This window comes from Hyaena hyaena, unplaced genomic scaffold (assembly GCF_003009895.1).
Source record: "Hyaena hyaena isolate Hyena2069 unplaced genomic scaffold, ASM300989v1 scaffold_664, whole genome shotgun sequence".
Classification (NCBI taxonomy): Eukaryota; Metazoa; Chordata; class Mammalia; order Carnivora; family Hyaenidae; genus Hyaena; species Hyaena hyaena.
Window position 1 is genome coordinate 553,285 of NW_024081298.1, and position 19,068 is coordinate 572,352.

The following is a 19,068-nucleotide window of genomic DNA, read 5'->3' on the forward strand; positions in this document are numbered from 1 at the left end:
GTTGTTGAAGTTGCCCCCTCTTAGAAGTTATTTGTTCCTACTACTCCCTATTTGCAGCACACAGTGGACTGGCAGAATTTGAGGTACAAAAAAAACTAGGTTTCAGTCCCAAACCCTTCGTAAAGTTCAGTTTACATACTGAACCTTGGATTTTTTTTTTAACTTGAAAAATGGGAATAATAATATTTGTCCTGTCGAAATTATGGGTTGTTGAGTAAAATAAATAATGTATGTGAAGGTGCTTTGTGAAGTATTACATGAAGAGCTATTGCTTAAACTTTGAATAATGGTCCTGTCAGTTAGCATATGGCTTCAGCTGTATGTGGTATTCTGAGACGTAAAGTGGGTACACCTAGAAGGTGGCAGGGATATGACGGAAAGTCATGGCTGCCCTTTTGTAAAACCTGTGCGTCTAACTGCACTACTTAGCTTGCACCTCTGATACTCCGTCACTTTCATACCTGATGGTACACCATTGTTTTCCTGTGTCATTTCCTTAAAAATAAGATTGTAAACAAATTATCCTTCAGGAATTTCCCACAAATGTTTCTCTGATAGGCCTATGTTGGAAATTCCTACCTCCAACTTATAGACTGGCAGAGGGCAACAGAGAAAGACAGGTCAAGCGAGGAAAGCTATAACATGAGTGTGGCTGAGGAAGATTTCTTGGTCCCCTGGCAAGCTGGGGACATTCCAGTCAGGCGCCTTTGAGGCTCTAATGTGGGAAGCAGCTCAAATTCCCACACAAGAGGAATGTTTATCAGTCTGGGAACATTCTGAGGATTCTCAGGGAAGACAGTGATAACAGGTCTCTCCATCTCATCCACTTACCACTTTGGGCAAGGTCTGTCCATCTTTGAGTAACATAAAACTAAAAATCAAAACCATATAAATGATAATGTTAGTACTCTCTCTCTTTCTCCTCTAGCAAATCCCCTGCTAAGGGTTATAAATCATTCCAATATCTCTATCATAGAAAATCTATAAGCCAACCAAGAAGTATTGGCAAAATGTCTCCTGTGTGATCAGTCCCCGCATGTGCTTGAGGTCTACATGATGCCCTTTAGCAGATTAAACTCTCATAATAACAGGTGAAGACATAGAAACCATTATCTGCCCGACTTTGTGTCACCAAATATAAATGTAATAAACTTCAAGAATGTAAGCTCCTTGAATGAAGAAAAATGAAAGATCAAAATGAAAAAGCACACCTGAAACTAATGTAACATTGTGTTAAAAAAAAAGACACCAAGAGAGTTTGAGAACATAGAGCTCAGTAAGGCCGTGGTTGACTGTATCATAATATGTCTTATAAAAAATGGGCAAGTCATTACTAGAACCCCCTTTAATAGATATTAAAATCAATCTTTTTTCATATAAAGTGAAAAATGACAAATAAGTACCTACCTAGTTCTAAAATAGACCTTTTTACAAGACCCCAAATACCACATACCTTTCCCTGGTTATGCTATACCTCTGCCACTCATTCATTTCTTCATTCACTTCTTCAACAAATGTATTAACTATATGGGGTTGCAGGCCAGCACTGTGGCAATGGCTTGGTCTGTGAAGATGAATAAACTGGTTCTTGCTGTCTGGACTCAGTGTGATCACTCGATGAGTGGCAATAACTACAACGAAGAAAAGAAGGAAATAACTCTCTTGGCTGAAATCCAGGAAGTAGGCAGAGCCTCAGGAAGGGTGAGGTAAAGTAGCAAACCAGTCTATTTTTGCCGTCTGTGCTTTGTTCCCACTTTACCTAAGTGAGGGAATACTATTTCTCCTGTCGTGTACTTTTTTCCTCTGTTGTTTCCTCCTGAAGCAAAAAGAATGACATCTCTCTCATTCTTTTTTCCTCCTGAAGCAAAAGGAGGAGGAGGTCAAAGGACCTATTAGTGGGTTGACTAGAGAAAGGGGATGGAGGAAACCTTTCAGGTACCTTGCTAAACTAGGTCTCCCTTTATTGAAAAGAAGGGGGAAAAGAAAGGACTTGATTTTGGAAAAGTTAGGCTTTAGTTGCAGAATCATGTGTGAGCTAGAAGGGATCACAGAGGCCGTCTTCCTTAGTATCCATTTTATAGCTGGGATCATTGAGCCTTCATGACTAACTCAAGCCAATGAGTGACATCAGTGAGAGCACAACTCAGGCTTCTTGACTTCCACGAAGGCTACAATGAACCAATGAAGCATTTCTAATGCACCTTTTTGGTGTGTAGGGTGAAGCAGCCAAAGCTGGAAACTTCACTCCTGTCTTCAGCAGCCTCTTCAACCTTATGTTCTTGACAAGCAGGCAGTCCTTCATTTCTGGTCCTCCAAAGAAATGGAAGACAATGGATTAACCTAGTCACCCCATAGTGTTCTGTTCCTTAAAGAAAACCACACCACGACGATCGCTCAAAGGGCTTTTTTCATATATTTTATTATTTTTGTTACCCCTCTCATAAGTCTGATTTCTCCACAACCTTTTCAAAATATGATGACCCAATCTGAACTCAGAGCTTTAAAGACTTGTTTGGTGAAATAAAATGATGTCTTTGCGCTCTGGTTTTTAATGCATCCTACTTTGACTTTTTGGTTTTGCTTCTTATTAAATTTTCAGAACAACAGCTACTTATTTTCAACACCTCTCAGTAATGACCTTGAGAAATTTACGTTGTTGATTTATTTCTATTAAGGATGTCTTGTTAAACGTTGTTCCATTTGTGTGATGTCCTGTCTCTCCCACTTCCTCCCACTCCCTCCCATTTGTCAGCCTGTCAGTAACGACCAGGTGGTGGATACATGTCAAGAAAACTAATCACCTTCTAACAGGATTTGGAACGGAATTAACGCGGATCTTGTGCCCTTCCTGTTCCAACTTTAGCAGCCCAAGGCCCACGACTGCTTACAGATTAGGTGGTTGGTAAATGAGCTCCGCGGCATTTGCGGGTCTGGGTTCTCTCTTCAGACCCTAGGCAGCGAATTTTGTGAAATCCAATACTCGAGTTCCTCGGAGACAAGAGCTTGGGTTTGTGACTGAAAGGGCCACTCCGTCCTGGGACACCCAGCGGCGTAAATGCATCTCTCTGCATCTATTTTCAAGGTGATGACACCGGACTAGAATGCCGCGAAGTCAACGAGTCCATCCTGCCAGACAAGTTTGTGCTTCGGGACGCCTCTGAATCTCCGATACGCCGCGGTGTACGGAGCTGATGCGGCCGCGGTCATTTGAAGGAGGGTAGTGCACAGTGCTGTCAATATTTACCAGGCGTCTTCGAGTAGTTCTTCCAGCCCTCCCGGTGGCTCGAGGACCAGGTCTCCAAGTTCTCAAGTCCTCACCGCGGGCTAATCACTGTGCTCGCCCCTCCTCCACCTCCCCGCTCCTCCCCTTTTCTCCAGCCCGCGCGGCTCCCACCTTTTCTCAGGCCTCCACCTGTGAGCGTGCGGAAACCAGGGTGGAGCCGTGGAGGGGGGGCTCGTGACGTCACCGCTCCGCGAGGGAGGCGGGTCTGTGGGAACCGCAGTGCAGCGCAGACGGGCGGGCCGGGGCGGGGCCTGCGGCGCGTGACCTGGCTGCGGGAGGCTGGAACCCCGAGAAAGGTGTAGGGGGGCCGGGACCAGCCGCCTCCCGAGTCTGGAGGCGGGGCTGGGAGCGCCCAGGAGGCGGTGGCGAGCGCCGGGTGGAGCGCTAAAGCGGGTCACGCGTCTTCCTCCCCTCCCCGCCCCTTCTTCTCCTCCCACCTGGGCCTCTGCGTGGAGACGCGCACCTGGCAACCGGCTGCTGTGCTCCGCCGCGTCCCCGCCTTCTCCGCTCGGGCCGGGGGCCCCGAGCCCGACCCCGGCCCTTGGCGCTCGCCCCTCGCCCCTCCGCCGGCGCCGCGCTCTCTGGAGGCGGCCTCGAGCGCTCGCTCGTTGAAGCCGTTTTGGGGGTGACCCGGCGCGGCGGCGGTGCCTCCATGGTGGGGGCGTGTTAGTGGCCGCTGCTCTCTGCCGGACGCCGAGTGCGCGGCTGCGGGGGAGCAGAGCAGCCGCTCAGTGAGACCCAGCGCGCGGCCCGGGTTTCGGGGCGCTGGAGGAGGCCGCGCGGGAGCGGGAGATGTCGGAGCTGAGGCACCGGGGAGGCTGCCCTGGCCCCGGGGGAGCGGCGGCGCCGCCACCCCGCGAGGGAGAGGCGGCCGGCGGCGACCACGAAACCGAGAGCACCAGTGACAAAGTGAGTAGAGCCGCGAGAGGAGCACACCTGCGCCAACCAGGGTTGGGTCCTGGTTTGGGCCGGGACACCTGGGAGCAAGGGTGGGGCCCGAGGAATGTGTGGGGAAGCCGCAGAGCTGCCCGCTGCGCCTTCCTCCGGCCTGGCAGTATTTTCTCCTTCCTCAAGCGGGCTTGAGAACCCGGACACCAGAGACGGTGCGTTTCCCAGGATGACCACGACCGCTGCCCAGGAAGGCTGGATGATTCAGCTTGACTCCAGTTTAGTTTCTTCCCATTCCAGTTCCCCTTCCTGGCGTCTGAAGCCGACGCTGGAGTGAGGCTGGGACCTGCCACTTTTCTAGTAGCTGCCACCTAACACCTCTTCTCTCTAGAGGAACAAAGTTATTAGGACTGAAGTTAAGACGTGCACCTTCCTTTCTAACATGTCATTGGATCCTGACGCTGGTGGCTAGGCTTGTTGAGCTCCCCCATCAGCACTGTTTAGTTTCCTCTGCCCTTTCTCTGTATGATAGATGGGGCTGAGGGGGGGGTGTGTGTGTGAGTATCATACACGTGACACTATTGTAATCCTGAGCTGCTTTTGAGTCCCAAGACAGTGCAGCTCTTCTCTCTACTAGTGGATTTCATTTGACCTCATATGGTAATTCACGAGGACTTTTAACTCCCGTTCTATTTAAAGGTAGGGAAAGAGCCAAAGCTCAGCTTATTCCATAACACAGTGGTCCAAGTAGGAATTTTGGGAAGACCAAGCACTTTTATGACCTTTTAGACTGGACGGTTTAGGACATTGAACCCGAGAATAGTTTGCTTCATAAAATCTATTTATACAATTTCATTGTATTTTAGAAGCTCAAAACTCTTAAACTATTCCTAGAGGCATTCTTTTTTAGAAGCAAGCATTGCAGTTTGAATTACAGAAGTGAAATGGATTGCCCAAGGTCAAATCCGTGGCCTTTTGGAAGTAGAAGTGTTTCCTGATACCCTTTCTTCTGGTTTGTCCTGTAGCAGAGGCTCACTGGGCAGTTCTGATTTGCGGAGGGTTCCACCTGCAACTTGATGTTGATGAACTTGATGTAACCCAAGTTAAAAAGCCCTGGTAGGAATGTCACAGGATATCCATCATGAAATAATAAATATAACAGTGATTTTAGGAAAGAAACTGTAGAATCAGTGGGATGACAGATCTATTTATTTTCTACCCTTGATAACAGGTAGAATAGAATGAGAGTCTGTGATGGTGCATATGTGTCAAGGAATTACACAAAATATAACAGTTTCCAGTTACTGAAGGTTGGTGTTACAAAGCTAGAAACAGTGGGCTGAGACTAGTTCTTGTGAAAACTGCCTTGGAAACTAGACCAAAAATAGAAATAATTAGGTTGGGATTTGTTTTGTTTTAGCACTGGTATAATTTAGAATCAAGGAAATACCAGCTTCCCCATGTTGACTTCCTTAACCAGCAGAAGCTAACAAGCTTTTAATAAGAGAAAACATGTTCAGGAAGCCATGCATAAAATAACTTCTGAATTAATTTAGTTTCTTAACAACCTAATGTACTTAAAATGGAAACTACTGTGGTTTGATTTGATCATTAGAACTGTTGTCTCTAACTATCTATGACGGGGTTACCTTACTGCATACTCATTTATTTATTTATAAACACTGCACTATTGGTTTTCATTAATACGCACCCAGCTGGATTTTGTTTTCTGAGAGTAGATGTTGTCATATGCAATCCATTCTGTCAAGATTCCTTAGGCAAGGATGAGCACTTTCAAACTGTCTAAAATATTGCTGTACTCTTTTAGAGTTTATCACAAGGAACTCTTGACTGGGCAAGCCCTGAGACATTGAACTCTATCCTCTATCTGTCCTTTCTTATCAGGGTGTATACTTGAATGCACCTGTCTTTCCAGGTCAAGGGCTGTTTTAAAGTCAGCTTGCACATCAGAGGCTGGTTAATATTTGGTCCATTTAAACTGTTTTAAATCTCTTCTCTGTTCAAGTTGAAGTAAAGGCAGAACTCTTGGGGGAATTAATGAAGTATTATTATATTCTGCTATTACAGTACACTCCTAAACCATTTGTAATGGTGTTGATGTGGCATTCTCATTGTTCAGGACCTGGAGACGTGTTGGGAGAAGGCTCTGTGCTCCAGAGAGTCAGCAAGTGAAAAAGTGTGTCTTACCTGCGGGGGAGTGTTTCCAGTTGTTAAATGCTTGGAGTAATACATGAAGGATGACAAGACCGCCCCCTCAAGGAACCTCCCCACAGACACACGAGTTAGTTAGATTTATTAGAAATCTAACAGGGCTGATTGTGAGCATGGAGAGCATAGTTGCACTCTCCATGGGGACAACTGGAAGAGCTTTAAACAGGAGAGGAGGGTTGAGCTTGGAATGAAAAGATGCCTGGGGACTCACCAGGTATGCAAGCGTTGGGGCAGGGCATTCTAGGCAAAGGGCATGAGGAAACTGTTTCTTGAGTCAGCATTATAGGCACTGGGAACTGAAAATAGATTGATGATCCTGGAGCGTAAACTGTACGTTTGGGAGGTGCGACTGGGAGCTTGAAAGTCTTGTGAAGGAGGTTAGACCTTGTCTTATGGACCCTGGGAAACAACTGGAAAGTTTTTGCAGAGGCATTAGCATATCGTTGTAGCAGCAGCCTAGAGAAAGTGTTGGAAGCAGGAGGTACCTGTTGCAAAGAAACCAGATAGGCGTGTTTTGCAAATGTGATAGATATGAAATGAGGAGAGCTTGCAGTAGGTCTGGTAGGGGCAGGAAAATAAGGGCTGAGAGAGAATGTACATTTTAGATAATGGTTGTGGAACCTAGACTAGGGTGATCAGAGTTAAGAGTAACACAGGAAGGACCTACTGACAGATATACTTTGATCCATAACTTAATAGGCTTTAAAGGAAGAAGCAAAAATTTGGGGCATAGTTTTGCAGGTTGGGAGTGGGCATGACTGAATTGGGTCGGCCAGCGTTTGTCATTCTCTAAAATAGAGAGGTGATTCAAGATAGTGATGGAAACTGAAATGAAAGGTTGGGTCTGGAAATGTCAACTTTTGATTAGAATATAAGAGGGGAGAAAACTGAAAACAGAGCCTTGGGAGGTGCTCATGTATAGAGCAGGGCTGTATGTATAGGACGGGAACCAGGACAATGAGGTCTTGGGGGCTCAAGGAAGGATATCATCAATAGTATTTAGGAATGAAGGGGAGGTATAGGACAGTGAGTTTAGCAGAAGGTCCTAGAAGCTAGGTTTTAGGTTGAAGAATGTGAGAGGTGAAGTACTGGTGGTTATTGTTAGAAAGTGCCAGTGAAGGGGAGTACAGGATAGCAATTAGAGAGGAAGTTCAAATGAAAATCTACTTTTTCAGTGGCACCTGCATAACTCCGTCCGTTCAGTGTCCGACTTCACCTCAGGTCATGATCTTGCAGGCAGTGAGTTTGAGCCCCACATCCAGCTGTCTGCTGTCAGCACAGAGCCTGCTTCATACCTTTTGTGTCCCTCTCTCTGCCCCTCTTCTGCTTGTGCTCACCTTCTCTCTCTCTGTCTCAAAAATAAATAAACATCAATTTTTTAATTAAAAAAAAATAAAATCTCCTTTTTCAAAGGAGGGAAGATAGGTATTTGTATGAAAGAAGTCAAATGAGAGTCAAGATACTGATGAGGATGGGCAGGCCCTAGAAAAAAGGAAACAGATGGGTATGGAGAATACAAATTAGAGTATCCAAGGAAAGGAAAGAAGGAATAGAGAGGGTGGATGCAAAAACATTTTGAAAAGCAGAAGAGATTAGATCAAAGTGTTTGATGCTTTCACTTTTCTCAGTAAAGTAGGGTCTGAGAACCATATAGCTTCAAGGGGTTTTAAAAACAATTTAGTTCAACCCAATCTCTCTCTCTATATTTTAATGTATATAATATATATCATAAACTTGCTCTAGAGTGTGGTTGTTACTGCCCAGGATGACCTAGAGCAAGCAGCTGAACTGGAACTAGAAGTTCTCTCTGACTAGGACCTGTTTGGAGTGTTATTTTAGAGAGTATGATATGAAATGACCAAGAGGCAACCAATAGAATTTTCACTCAGTGAAGATTCTGTTGAAGGGCACCCAGGTGATCCAGTCGGTTAAGTGTCCAACTTAGGCTCAGGTCATGATCTCAACGTTGGTGAATTTGAGCCCTGCCTGGGGCTCTGTGCTGACAGTTCAGAGCTTGGAGCCTGCTTTGGATTCTGTGTCTCCCCCTCTCTCTGTCCCTGCCCCCCTCACAGTCTGTCTCTTTATCTCTCTCAAAAATAAACAAAGATTAAAAAACTTTTCTATAAAAAATTCAGTTGAACTAAAAACACAAATTTATTGTGTACCAAATTAGCATAGTTCTCAACTCAGTAGCAGTAATAGTCATATTAGTTGATACTTGTAGAGTGATTTAGATTTTACAGAGTACTTTCATATTATTGAGGAGGAAGTCTTTCCTTTGACCTTCAGGGTCCTTCAAGCTGGACAAAAAATGATATTGACATAAGACAGGTTAATAGGAGGTGCACCTGGGTGGCTCAGTTGGTTAAGTGTCTGACTTTGGCTCAGGTCATGATCTAATGGTTTATGGGTTTGAGTCCTGCATTCCTCTCTGCACTGATAGTGTGGAGTCTTCTTGGGATTCTCTCTCTCCCTCTCACTGTCCCTCCCCTGCTCGCATGCTAACTTTCTCACTCAAAATAAATAAATAACGAAAGTTTAAAAAAGATTAATAGGAGAAATAAAATTTAATTTTATATGTACAGGGAATCAAGACAGCCATGGAAATTTCAAAGACAAGCAACATGAAGTATGTATGGTATATAAGGAGAAGGGGGTACATAGGGAGAAAGGGGGTAGGGATCTGGAATTTCAGAGGGAAGAAATACAATTCACAGGAGGATGAAGAAAAGCAAATGTTGGTAAACAAATGTTTGCTGAGCCTCTGAGAAACATGGAACATGGAGGACTTTGATCAAACAGGCATAGCTAGGTTCCTCCCTATCATACGTTGTTCATAGTATAATGTAGTTATTTATGGTGATCACTCTCCACCTGGAGCAGGTCCTCTATCTAAATGCTTTTTAGGCATTTGCGTGGGGGGGTGGAGGTAAAGAGCTTTTTCTGAATCTGCTGGGTTTGATTGCCTTTAATTCAAAATAATCTTCATGTCAAAGTCGCTCATCTTGGGGCTGCCTGCTCTTGGCCCCTATAACATCTTACTTTACTTGCTCCTCACAACAAGTATATGTGTTGGCAATAGCCCCCATTAAATAGCTGAGAATAAGAAAGGCACTAGGTGTGATTTCAGCCTGGGAATGCCAGGTCAGGAATGCCAAAGGAATGAGAAAATCATCGAGGCTAAATTCAGGTGGCTGACCACATGATAGGGTCGGCGGCGAAGTGGACTGAAGACCAAAGTGGGTTAGTGAAGCTCTGGATGAGTCGAGAGAGATTGAGCAGTTGGAAGCCAAGCTAAGAGCTGATATCCTGGACCAAAAGTGGGAGAGAAGGGGTGCACATGGAAGTATGGCTAGTAATGAGGGACACATGTGAGTAGTGGGCTGGGGGACAAGGTGGGACTGCTACTTTGATACAGATTTTGGTTTGTGAGGTTGAGGGTGAAACAATCTGGTCAGTTAATTTCTGTCCTTCCCTATTTCAGATGTATGTAGTTTCTTTCATAAATAACTGTAGTATTTTTTTTAAATAAATTTTTAGTTTTGGAACTTGTGCTTCTATAAATTCATCATTTCGGCACACTCGATGATGGGTCTGTCTTGGGATCACCTGTAGGTGTAATAACCATTTTCCTTTTTTTTTTTTCATTTAAGTTTAGGCCATTAATAAATACTAATATTTAGATCTAGAGTACTGTTGAGACTGATACTCCCTAATTGTTGATCAATTATAAGTCAGTATTACCACCTGAATAATTTTCCATGATTCTTTTGTCATTTGCAGCATATTCATTTTATTTTACAATACTTTTTGAATGCAGACCTCCCAAATATTACCAACCAATGAATTGATAAGACAGAGGTGAGTTTATGGCTTCCTGCGTTGAGGAAGAACAGCATCTAAACAGAGCTTTGGCAGAGTCTTAGTGTGGGAAAGGCAAGGTTGGATTTTGGTGAGAATCGGAAGTTTGGCTTAATGCATGTCTTTTAATGCAAGGACTTGTATGGGATTGAGTACCTATCACAGAGAACAGGTTGGGGTTGGTGACAGTAGCCAGACAAGGATTTTAAGGCAAGGGTTCAAAGAATCTTAGGAGGAAACTTATTTGTTGATGCTTCTCATGAAAGGGTTAAAGTGTCTTTCAAAAGGTCTTTTGGTGAACAGTGAACTCTAGATCCAGTGTCCAGGAATATTAAAATTATGCTAATGTAGACAGTCACATTTTAAAGTCATGTTAATGTAGGAAGTAAACTATTTGGAGGTGAGGGTGGGTAGTCTCTTCTTATACCTTTAAATGATGTGTTCTGTTATTCTTGGGACATCCCATATGAGTTTTTACTTACTGTTTGTGATCTTGACTTTCAGCAGTTAATTTTCTTAATATTTCAAGAAATTTTATCTTAGGATGTCCTCAGCTGTATCAGGCTTTGGATGTGTACTGCAGTGGACTTTTTGAGGCACGATATTTTGTTTGTCATAGATGTCCTAGGGAAACACGACATGATTTAAAGCAATACTCTTGAAAATGATCTCGTAGAGAAAAATTATGTTTACATGTAGAGCATGGTTATCCTTTTTTGTGAAGCAGACCCTCCCCCATTTCTTCATGGATAGCACAGCTAAATACAAAGGTTTTTTTCCTGCTTGTTTTTCTTTACCTGTTCTGTGGTTGGGAATGTCTTTTTTTAAAAATACACATTTTGATTTAGCATAAGGAAAATATATCATTTAAGAATATGTATACAGATGTTTTGTGAGGCTAGGCTTTCTTCTGTTCATTTAGTAAATACTTGTTGGGTGTCTGTTTGAGGCTCTGATTAAATGTCATCTTTTTTATGGCTCTTTGTACCTTTGAAAAAAGGGGTGAGGCCAGGATTTGTCTGTTGCTTAACAACTAATTGTAGAATATACTGATTTCTTGGACTGTGGACTTCAACTGTATGGAATAAAGGTAATAAAGTAATTTATAGTTTGCAAAATACTCACTTGTACATAATACTAATTTCACTCTCTTAACAATTGTGTAGACAAGGGAAATAGCCTTAGTTTACACCTGAGAAAACCTAAATTCCTTTCCCAAGGTCACACAGTGTTAAGAGCTGGGACTTACCTGGAATTTTCTGACTAAAAAAAATATAGAGGAGAAATTAGGTATATGGTCCTAAATTTAAAAATTAATTAAAATACTTACTTAGGACCTTTTTGTACTCTCACTACTTTCTGTGATTTTTGAACTAATTTAGCCTTTCTGAATTTGGTTAGAGCATTTTAGTTTAAAACCTATAATTATGTGATTTTAAGCACCTGGATTTAACTCACACAAAATAGTTTTTAGTGTTTCCTCACCTATTTTGTGATTGATTAGGAGAAGAAATCATTTGTTTTTATTTTATAGCTATTTACACCTTGATTCATTTAGTTGGGAAGTATTTCAGAACCTATTTAATGAGAATGACATCACATTTTGAAGTGACTCCAGAAAAGGAACTAATTTCATTAGCAACCAGTTGGTTGTTGGTCACATGCCAAGTTTAGTTATCTTTCTAAGTGTTACTAATTTTCTTATCCACGAGGAGAGGTCAAAGTTATTTTTCATGTCATGTCATTGATTGTTTGCTTAAGACTCAGAACTATCAATGTTGTAAGCTTTCTTTTAAATATAAAAAATTGAAATACACAGAAAGGGAGAAACAAGAGTCCAGTCCAACGTGAGGAGCTCCTACCTACAGAAATTTGAAGTTCCTTTTTGCTAACATGGTGGCCAGGAAAGCAGCGACACTTTTCTGTTCTTGGCTATGCTTGCAGTTCCCTTTATTTGCCAGGATCCATGGCCAGCAGTTTAAGAACTTTATGTTAAGTCTGATGACGCCAGTCTGACTTCTTCATTAGTCTGGCCCAGGTGAGACCAAACTTTGGCAGTTAAGATTGGGCTCAATGCCACATTTCTATTCCAAGCAGTTTATTTGAAAACAATGTGGTGCTGTGGGGCAGCACATGTTTACTAAGCCAGCCTGGGGCTTAACATTTTACCTTAAAATCCAAAAGTCCAGATCTGGAAAACAAAATTAGACTCCTGCAATAGAAAATCTGAGCAGACCCATAACTAGTGAGGAAATTGAATCAGTTATCAAAAATCTCCCAACAAATAAGAGCCCTGGGCCAGATGGCTTCTGTGGGGAATTCTACCAGATATTCAAAACAGAATTAATACCCATTCTTCTCAAGCTATTCCAAAAAATAGAAATCGAAGGAAAACTTCCAGACTCATTTTACAAAGCCAGCATCACTTTGATTCCCAAGTCAGACAGAGACCCAGCAAAAAAAAAGAACTAAAAGCCAATATCCTTGATGAATACGGATGCAAAAATCCTCAACAAGATACTTGCAAATAAAATCCAAGAGCACATAAGAAGAATTATCCACCATGATCAAGTGGGATTCATTCCTGGGTTACAGGGCTGGTTCAATATTCTTCAATATTCATAAATCAATCAATGTGGTACATCACTTTAACAAAAGAAAAGATAAAAACCATATGATCCTGTCAATAGATGCAGAAAAAGCATTTGACAAAATACAGCATCCCTTCTTAATAAAGACCCTTGAGAAAGTCGGGATAGAAGGAACATATTTAAACATGATAAAAGCCATCTATGAGAAGTCCTCAGATAACATCATCCTCAATGGGGAAAAACTGAGAGCTTTCCCCCTGAGATCAGGAACATGACAGGGATGTCCACTCTCACCACTGTTTAACATAGTGCTGGAAGTCCTAGCATCAGCAGTCAGACAACAGAAGGAAATAAAAGGCATCAGAATTGGCACAGAAGTCAAACTTTCACTTTTCGCAGACGGCATGATACTCTACACAGAAAACCTGACAGACTTCACCAGAAGCCTACTAGAACTGATCCATGTATTCAGCAATGCTGCAGGATACAAAATCAATGTACAGAAATCGGTTGCATTTTTATACACCAATAATGAAGCAACAGAAAGAGAAATCAAGAAACTGATCCCATTCACAATTGCACAAAAAAACAAAATACCTAGGAATAAACCTAACCAAAGATATAGGAGATCTGTATGATGAAAACTATAGAAAACTTATGAAGGAAACTGAAGAAGACACAAAGAAATGGAAAAACATTCCATGCTCATGGGTTGGAAGAATAAATATTGTTAAAATGTCATTACTACCCAAAGCAATCTAAACATTCAATGCAATCCCAATCAAAATTGCACCAGCATTCTTCTCAAAACTAGAACAAGCTATCCTAAAATTTGTGTGGAACCGCAAAAGACCCCGAATAGCCAAAGTAATCTTGAAGAAGAAAACCAAAATGGGAGGCATCACCATCCCAGACTTTAGCCTCTACTACAAAGCTGTCATTGTCAAGACAGTATGATATTGGCACAAAAACAGACACATAGACCAATGGAATAGAATAGAGAACTCAGATTTGGACCCGCAAATGTATGGCCAACTAATCTTTGACAAAGCAGGGAAGAGCATCCAATGGAAAAAAGACAGCCTCTTTAATAGATGGTGCTGGGAGAACTGGACAGCAACATGCAGAAGAGTGAAACTAGATCATTTTCTCACACCATACACAAAAATGAACTCAAAATGGATAAAGGACCTGAATGTGAGACAGGAAACCATCAAAATCCTAGAAGAGAAAGCAGGAAAAAAAACTCCTTGACCTCAACCGCAGCAATTTCTTCCTCGACACATCCCCAAAGGCAAGGGAATGAAGAGCAAAAATGAACTACTGGGACCTCATCAAGATATAAAGCTTCTGCATGGCAAAGGAAACAATCCATAAAACTAATAGGCAACTGACGGAATGGGAAAAGGTAGTTGCAAATGACATATCAGTTAAAGGGCTAGTATCCAAAATCTATAAGGCACTCATCAAACTCCACACCCGAGAAACAAATAATCCAGTAAAGAAATGGGCAGAAGACATCAACAGACACTTCTCCAAAAAGGACATCCAGATGGCCAACAGACACATGAAAGATGCTCAGCATCCCTCCTCATCAGGGAAATCAAAACCACCTCACACTAGTCAGAGTGGCTAAAATGAACAAATCAGGAGAATCTAGATGCTGGCCAGGATGTGGAGAAATGGGCACCCTCCTACACTGCTGGTGGGAATGTAAGCTGGTGCAATCCCTCTGGAAAACAGTGTGGAGGTTCCTCAAAAAATTAACGATAGAACTCCCCTGTGACCCAGCAATAGCACTCCTAGGAATTTACCCAAGGGATACAGGAGTGCTGATGCATAGGGGCACATGTACCCCAGTGTTCATAGCAGCACTCTCAACAATAGCCAAAACATGGAAAGAGCCTAAGTGTCCATCAACTGATGAATGGATCAAGAAGATGTGGTATATATATACAATGGAATACTACATGGCAATGAGAAAGAATGAAATCTGACCATATGTAGCAACATGGATGAAACTAGAGGGTGCTATGCTGAGCGAAATAAGTCAGGCAGAGAAGGACAGATACCCTATGTTTGCACATATAGTTGGATTATGAGGATGTTAACTGAAGACAAAATGGGAGAAGAAGGGGAAACATAGTTGGGGAGAGGGAGAGGGAGGCAAACCATGAGAGATTTTTGAAGTCTGAGAACAAACTGAGGGCTGAGGGGTCGTGGGGGAGAGGGGAAGGAGGGTGATGGGCATGGAGTAGGGCACTTGTTGGGAGTACTGGGTGTTATATGTAAACACACTTGACAATAAACTAAGGAAAACAACAACAACAAAAACAAAATTAGACTCCTGTGTCTTTCAAGGTTTTGGGTTTTATTTTCCTTTCACGCACTTACTGTGTTTGTACAGGAACTGTTTCTGTGTTGTCTTTTTGTCTTTGTTTTTTAAATTATTTCATGATGTTTATTTATTTTTGAGAGAGAGAAACAGGAATGAGTGGGGGAGGGGCAGAGAGAGAGAGTGAGACACAGAATCTGAAGTAGGCTCCAGACTCTGAGCTGTCAGCACAGAGCCCGACACGGGGCTCGAACCCACAAACCATGAGATCATGACCTGAGCTGCAGTTGGATGCTTAACCGACTGGGCCACCCAGACACCCCTCTGTGTTGTCTTTGAACAACTCTGGGACACCATTCATGTAGGACTTAATGTAGATGGTGTCCCCTGGAATTCCGCAGGTGGTGGTACTACTTATAAAATTGTTATTAATAAATACAGAATTGGTACAAAAGTATCATGATACAAGGAACCCCTTAGGAACTGAGCTGATCACACCCTGAATTTTATATTCAATATTTCCTTCTCTTGATAGGTTTATAAGGTATTTGTATCCCCAAACAGTGTATTGTTTAGTTTTGAATTTTTCCCAGCATTTTATTATAAAAGTTTCTAATCATGTAGAAAAGTTAAAAAGCTAGTATAGTGATCATCTGTACACTCAGCTCTTAGGTTTAACAATTGTTAAGCTTTTGACAGATTTGCTTTATCTTGCCGCATATGCAAATATTTTGTTAATGAACTGTTTGAAAATAAATTGCAGACCTCATGGCCCTTCACTCCTATAAATCATACATCTCTTACATTCTCCTTTATAACCACAATATCATTATCATATCTAAAAAAAATTAATAACTTTCTTGTCTAGAAGTGATCCATATTCCTATTTTCCCTTTTGCTGCCAAAATGTCTATTGGAATTTCCCCTCTTCCTTACCTCCTCAAACCAAGATCCAGTCAAGGTTCACATATTGCAGAAAGTGTCCAAGGACAGGTTAATTCACTCTTAGGCATATACTTGTTTTTCCCTCCAAAAGGCAAGAAGAGCTGTAAGCATTATTTCTCTTAGCCATGGAAGAGTGGTGTCCCCTTGGAAAGCCAAGCACTACTGTGATCTCAGATAAAATGCAAATTTGTGGTGACAGTAATATTTCACATTTGAATAAAACTTCTCAAATTTATAAGTTATTTTGTATTATCCCTTGGATTTCATCTTCAGGGTTCTTTATACCTGATTTGGAATTTAACACTCATATAACTGAAACCATAAGACCTAGTATAATTTTAATGTATGATAGAACTGGGTGTCATGGGGGGGGATCAGAATGAGCCAGAAATTTAGCAAACACTTAAAACAGGCCTAGAAATTAGATCAGATTTGAATATTGTAGGTAGCATTTTAGGACTGGCAAAAAATAGAGCAAGAGTACTGCAGATTGGGAGAGTTAGCTTGATTCCATTTGGAGGTAGAGATGACTAGTCACCATTTACTGAGGTCATACTCACTGGGCTCCTGGTTGCAGACGTAGCCATGGTGGGCACTCTGGTGGGCAAACCAGAAACCTACAGTGTCATGTAAACTGTGGCAGAGCTAGGCTGCTCGAGGGGCATGCAGGAGCTGCATGGCTGTGCTGAGGGGCTCCGAATTTAGTTGTTGATTGCTGCTCTGCCAAATCACCACAGTTCTGTCTGCAAGTGCTGGACATCAGAAGTTCAAAATGGGTCTCCCTGGGCCAAAATTGAGGCAGTGGCAGGACTGTGTTCCTTCTGGAGGCTCCAGGAGAAAATCTGTTTCCTTGTGTTTTTTAGCTTCTAGAGGCTGCCCACATGCCTTGGCTCGTGGTCTCTTCCTCTGTCTTCAAAGTCAGCATCACTGAGACCTCTGTTTATGTCATCACATCTCTGACTTGCCTGTCTGTGTCTCTTTCACCTCTCTCTCTCCCCCTCTTCCTCCTTTTCTCCTCTCTGTCTCTCTAAGGACCTTTGTGATTATATTAAACTCACCAGGTAATCCAGTCTAATCTCCCCATCTCAAGGTCAGCTGATTAGAGAAACTTAATTCCATCTGTTACTTTAATTCACGTTTGCACTGTGACATATTCTCAGGTTCCTCAAGACATGGGCATATTTGGGCACCCTTATTAGGCTTATGATAGGCTCCCTGAAGAAAGGTTTTCTAGAAGTGATATCAAAGCTGAGACCTTTGAGATAAATAGACACTAGCTGGCAAAGCCAGGCTCAGAGGAGAAAGCATGTTATAAGAGCAAAATGTCATGAAGATAAGACTGTTCATCTGGACATGCAGGAAGTTCAGTTGTGCAGAGCATGAAGTGGCCGGGTGGGCATGCCGAGAGCACTGGCTGGGGAGTAAGAGGATGTTGAATCTGAGCAGTGTGGCAAGTCCCTGGAAGATTTTAAATGGATGATTGACATAATCAGATTTGCCTTTTACTAAGGCATTTTATGTGCTGCTGATGCACGTTGAGTTTTCTCTGATCCCAGCGTTGGGACCCACTAAATAGTGTAATGCCTAACCAGAATAGTATGGTTGTGCATTGGAGCATACAATCACCTCTTTCTTTCAGTGAGGGACTAGAACAGGGCTGCAAAGATTTGGAGGACCAGTCTTTCCCTTTTCAGTTCAAATTTGGAAAAGGCAGAGAGGCTTTATCAATCATAGTAAGTGCAGGATAGGACCATAGAGCTGATCACTGAGATAATCAGATTTTTATCTGTAGAATATAAAATTAAGTCCTTTGTTCATCTTCATCACAGAGGTCTTGAAGACCCTGTACCCCACACTTAGTTCACAATGCTGCTGACTCAGTATGAAATAAATCATTTTGTTCTCCCTCCCAAGGACAGATAGAGGCAGTTTTGTCCTCTGTTCATTTCTTGTCCTGGGAAAAAGAGAAGGAAATCTGTGTGTTTATGAACACAGTGGAGGAACTGAGAGAAAATGCTGAAATCGGGAATATAACCTAATGTTGATTCAAGTAAGAACTGTTTAGCTTCAAGATTTTTAAAAGGCCTCCTCCTTTTAGGCACAGAGCTCTTTGTCACTTGAGTGTTTCCTTTTGCTTGGTTGCAATTTTAATACTGAACTATTACAGGGATCAGCATGAACCTCAAGGGACTGATAACGGAGAAGCTCTCATTGACTCACTTTATAGGGGATCTGATATAAAAAGGTTGGAAGCTTTGAGTGATTTAATATATTATCCTTTGTTGAATTCTAAACTGCTGCTTACTTACCTTCATTAGTTTAGAGACTTTGGAACTATGATCTTGAGTAGACCAGAGCCCATTCTCTCATTCCTGTCTTTTCAGTACCCCGTATTGGGAAGTGCCTCAGTTCTCTTTCCTTGACCACTGGTTCACCTGTGCTCTTCAGGAGTTACCATGATCTATAAATGACATACACTAAACCATACTGACACTGCAACGTTTCCTAAGTTCTGACATACACATGTATCTATGAATTCATCACTATGATCAAGATTATAAAAATGTCCATGACCACCAAAAGTTTGTTTCTGTGCTTTTGGGATTCCCTCCTCACCTCCAGATAACCACTTACCTGCTTTCTAGCACTATAAATGAGTTGGTATTTTCTAAAAATTTTAGAAATTTTTACATACAGGGGTTGCCTGTATGTCTCAGTCGGTTGGGTGTCTGACTTCGGCTCAGGTCATGATCTCAGGGTCTTTGGGTTTGAGCTCCATGTTGGTTCTATGCTGATAGCTCAGAGCCTGGAGCCTGCTTTGGATTCTGTGTCTCCCTCTCTCTCTGCCCCTCCCCTGCTCATGCTCTGTCTCTCATTCTCTCAAAAATAAATAAACATTAAAATTTTTTAAATAAAAAAATAAAGTTTTTATG

At 42.2% G+C, this 19,068-nt stretch overlaps 1 protein-coding gene across 1 annotated transcript in view; it reads left to right on the plus strand.

Annotated features, from left to right (window-relative positions):
* Positions 1 to 3,740: 3,740 nt before the first annotated feature.
* Positions 3,741 to 19,068, plus strand: part of CDS1 (CDP-diacylglycerol synthase 1) — a 72,815-nt gene continuing 57,487 nt past the window's right edge. The window contains exon 1 of the mRNA XM_039217083.1: positions 3,741 to 4,192. Within this exon, the coding sequence (XP_039073014.1) occupies positions 4,076 to 4,192 (117 nt within the window). The 5' untranslated portion in view covers positions 3,741 to 4,075. The remainder of the gene's footprint in view (positions 4,193 to 19,068) is intronic.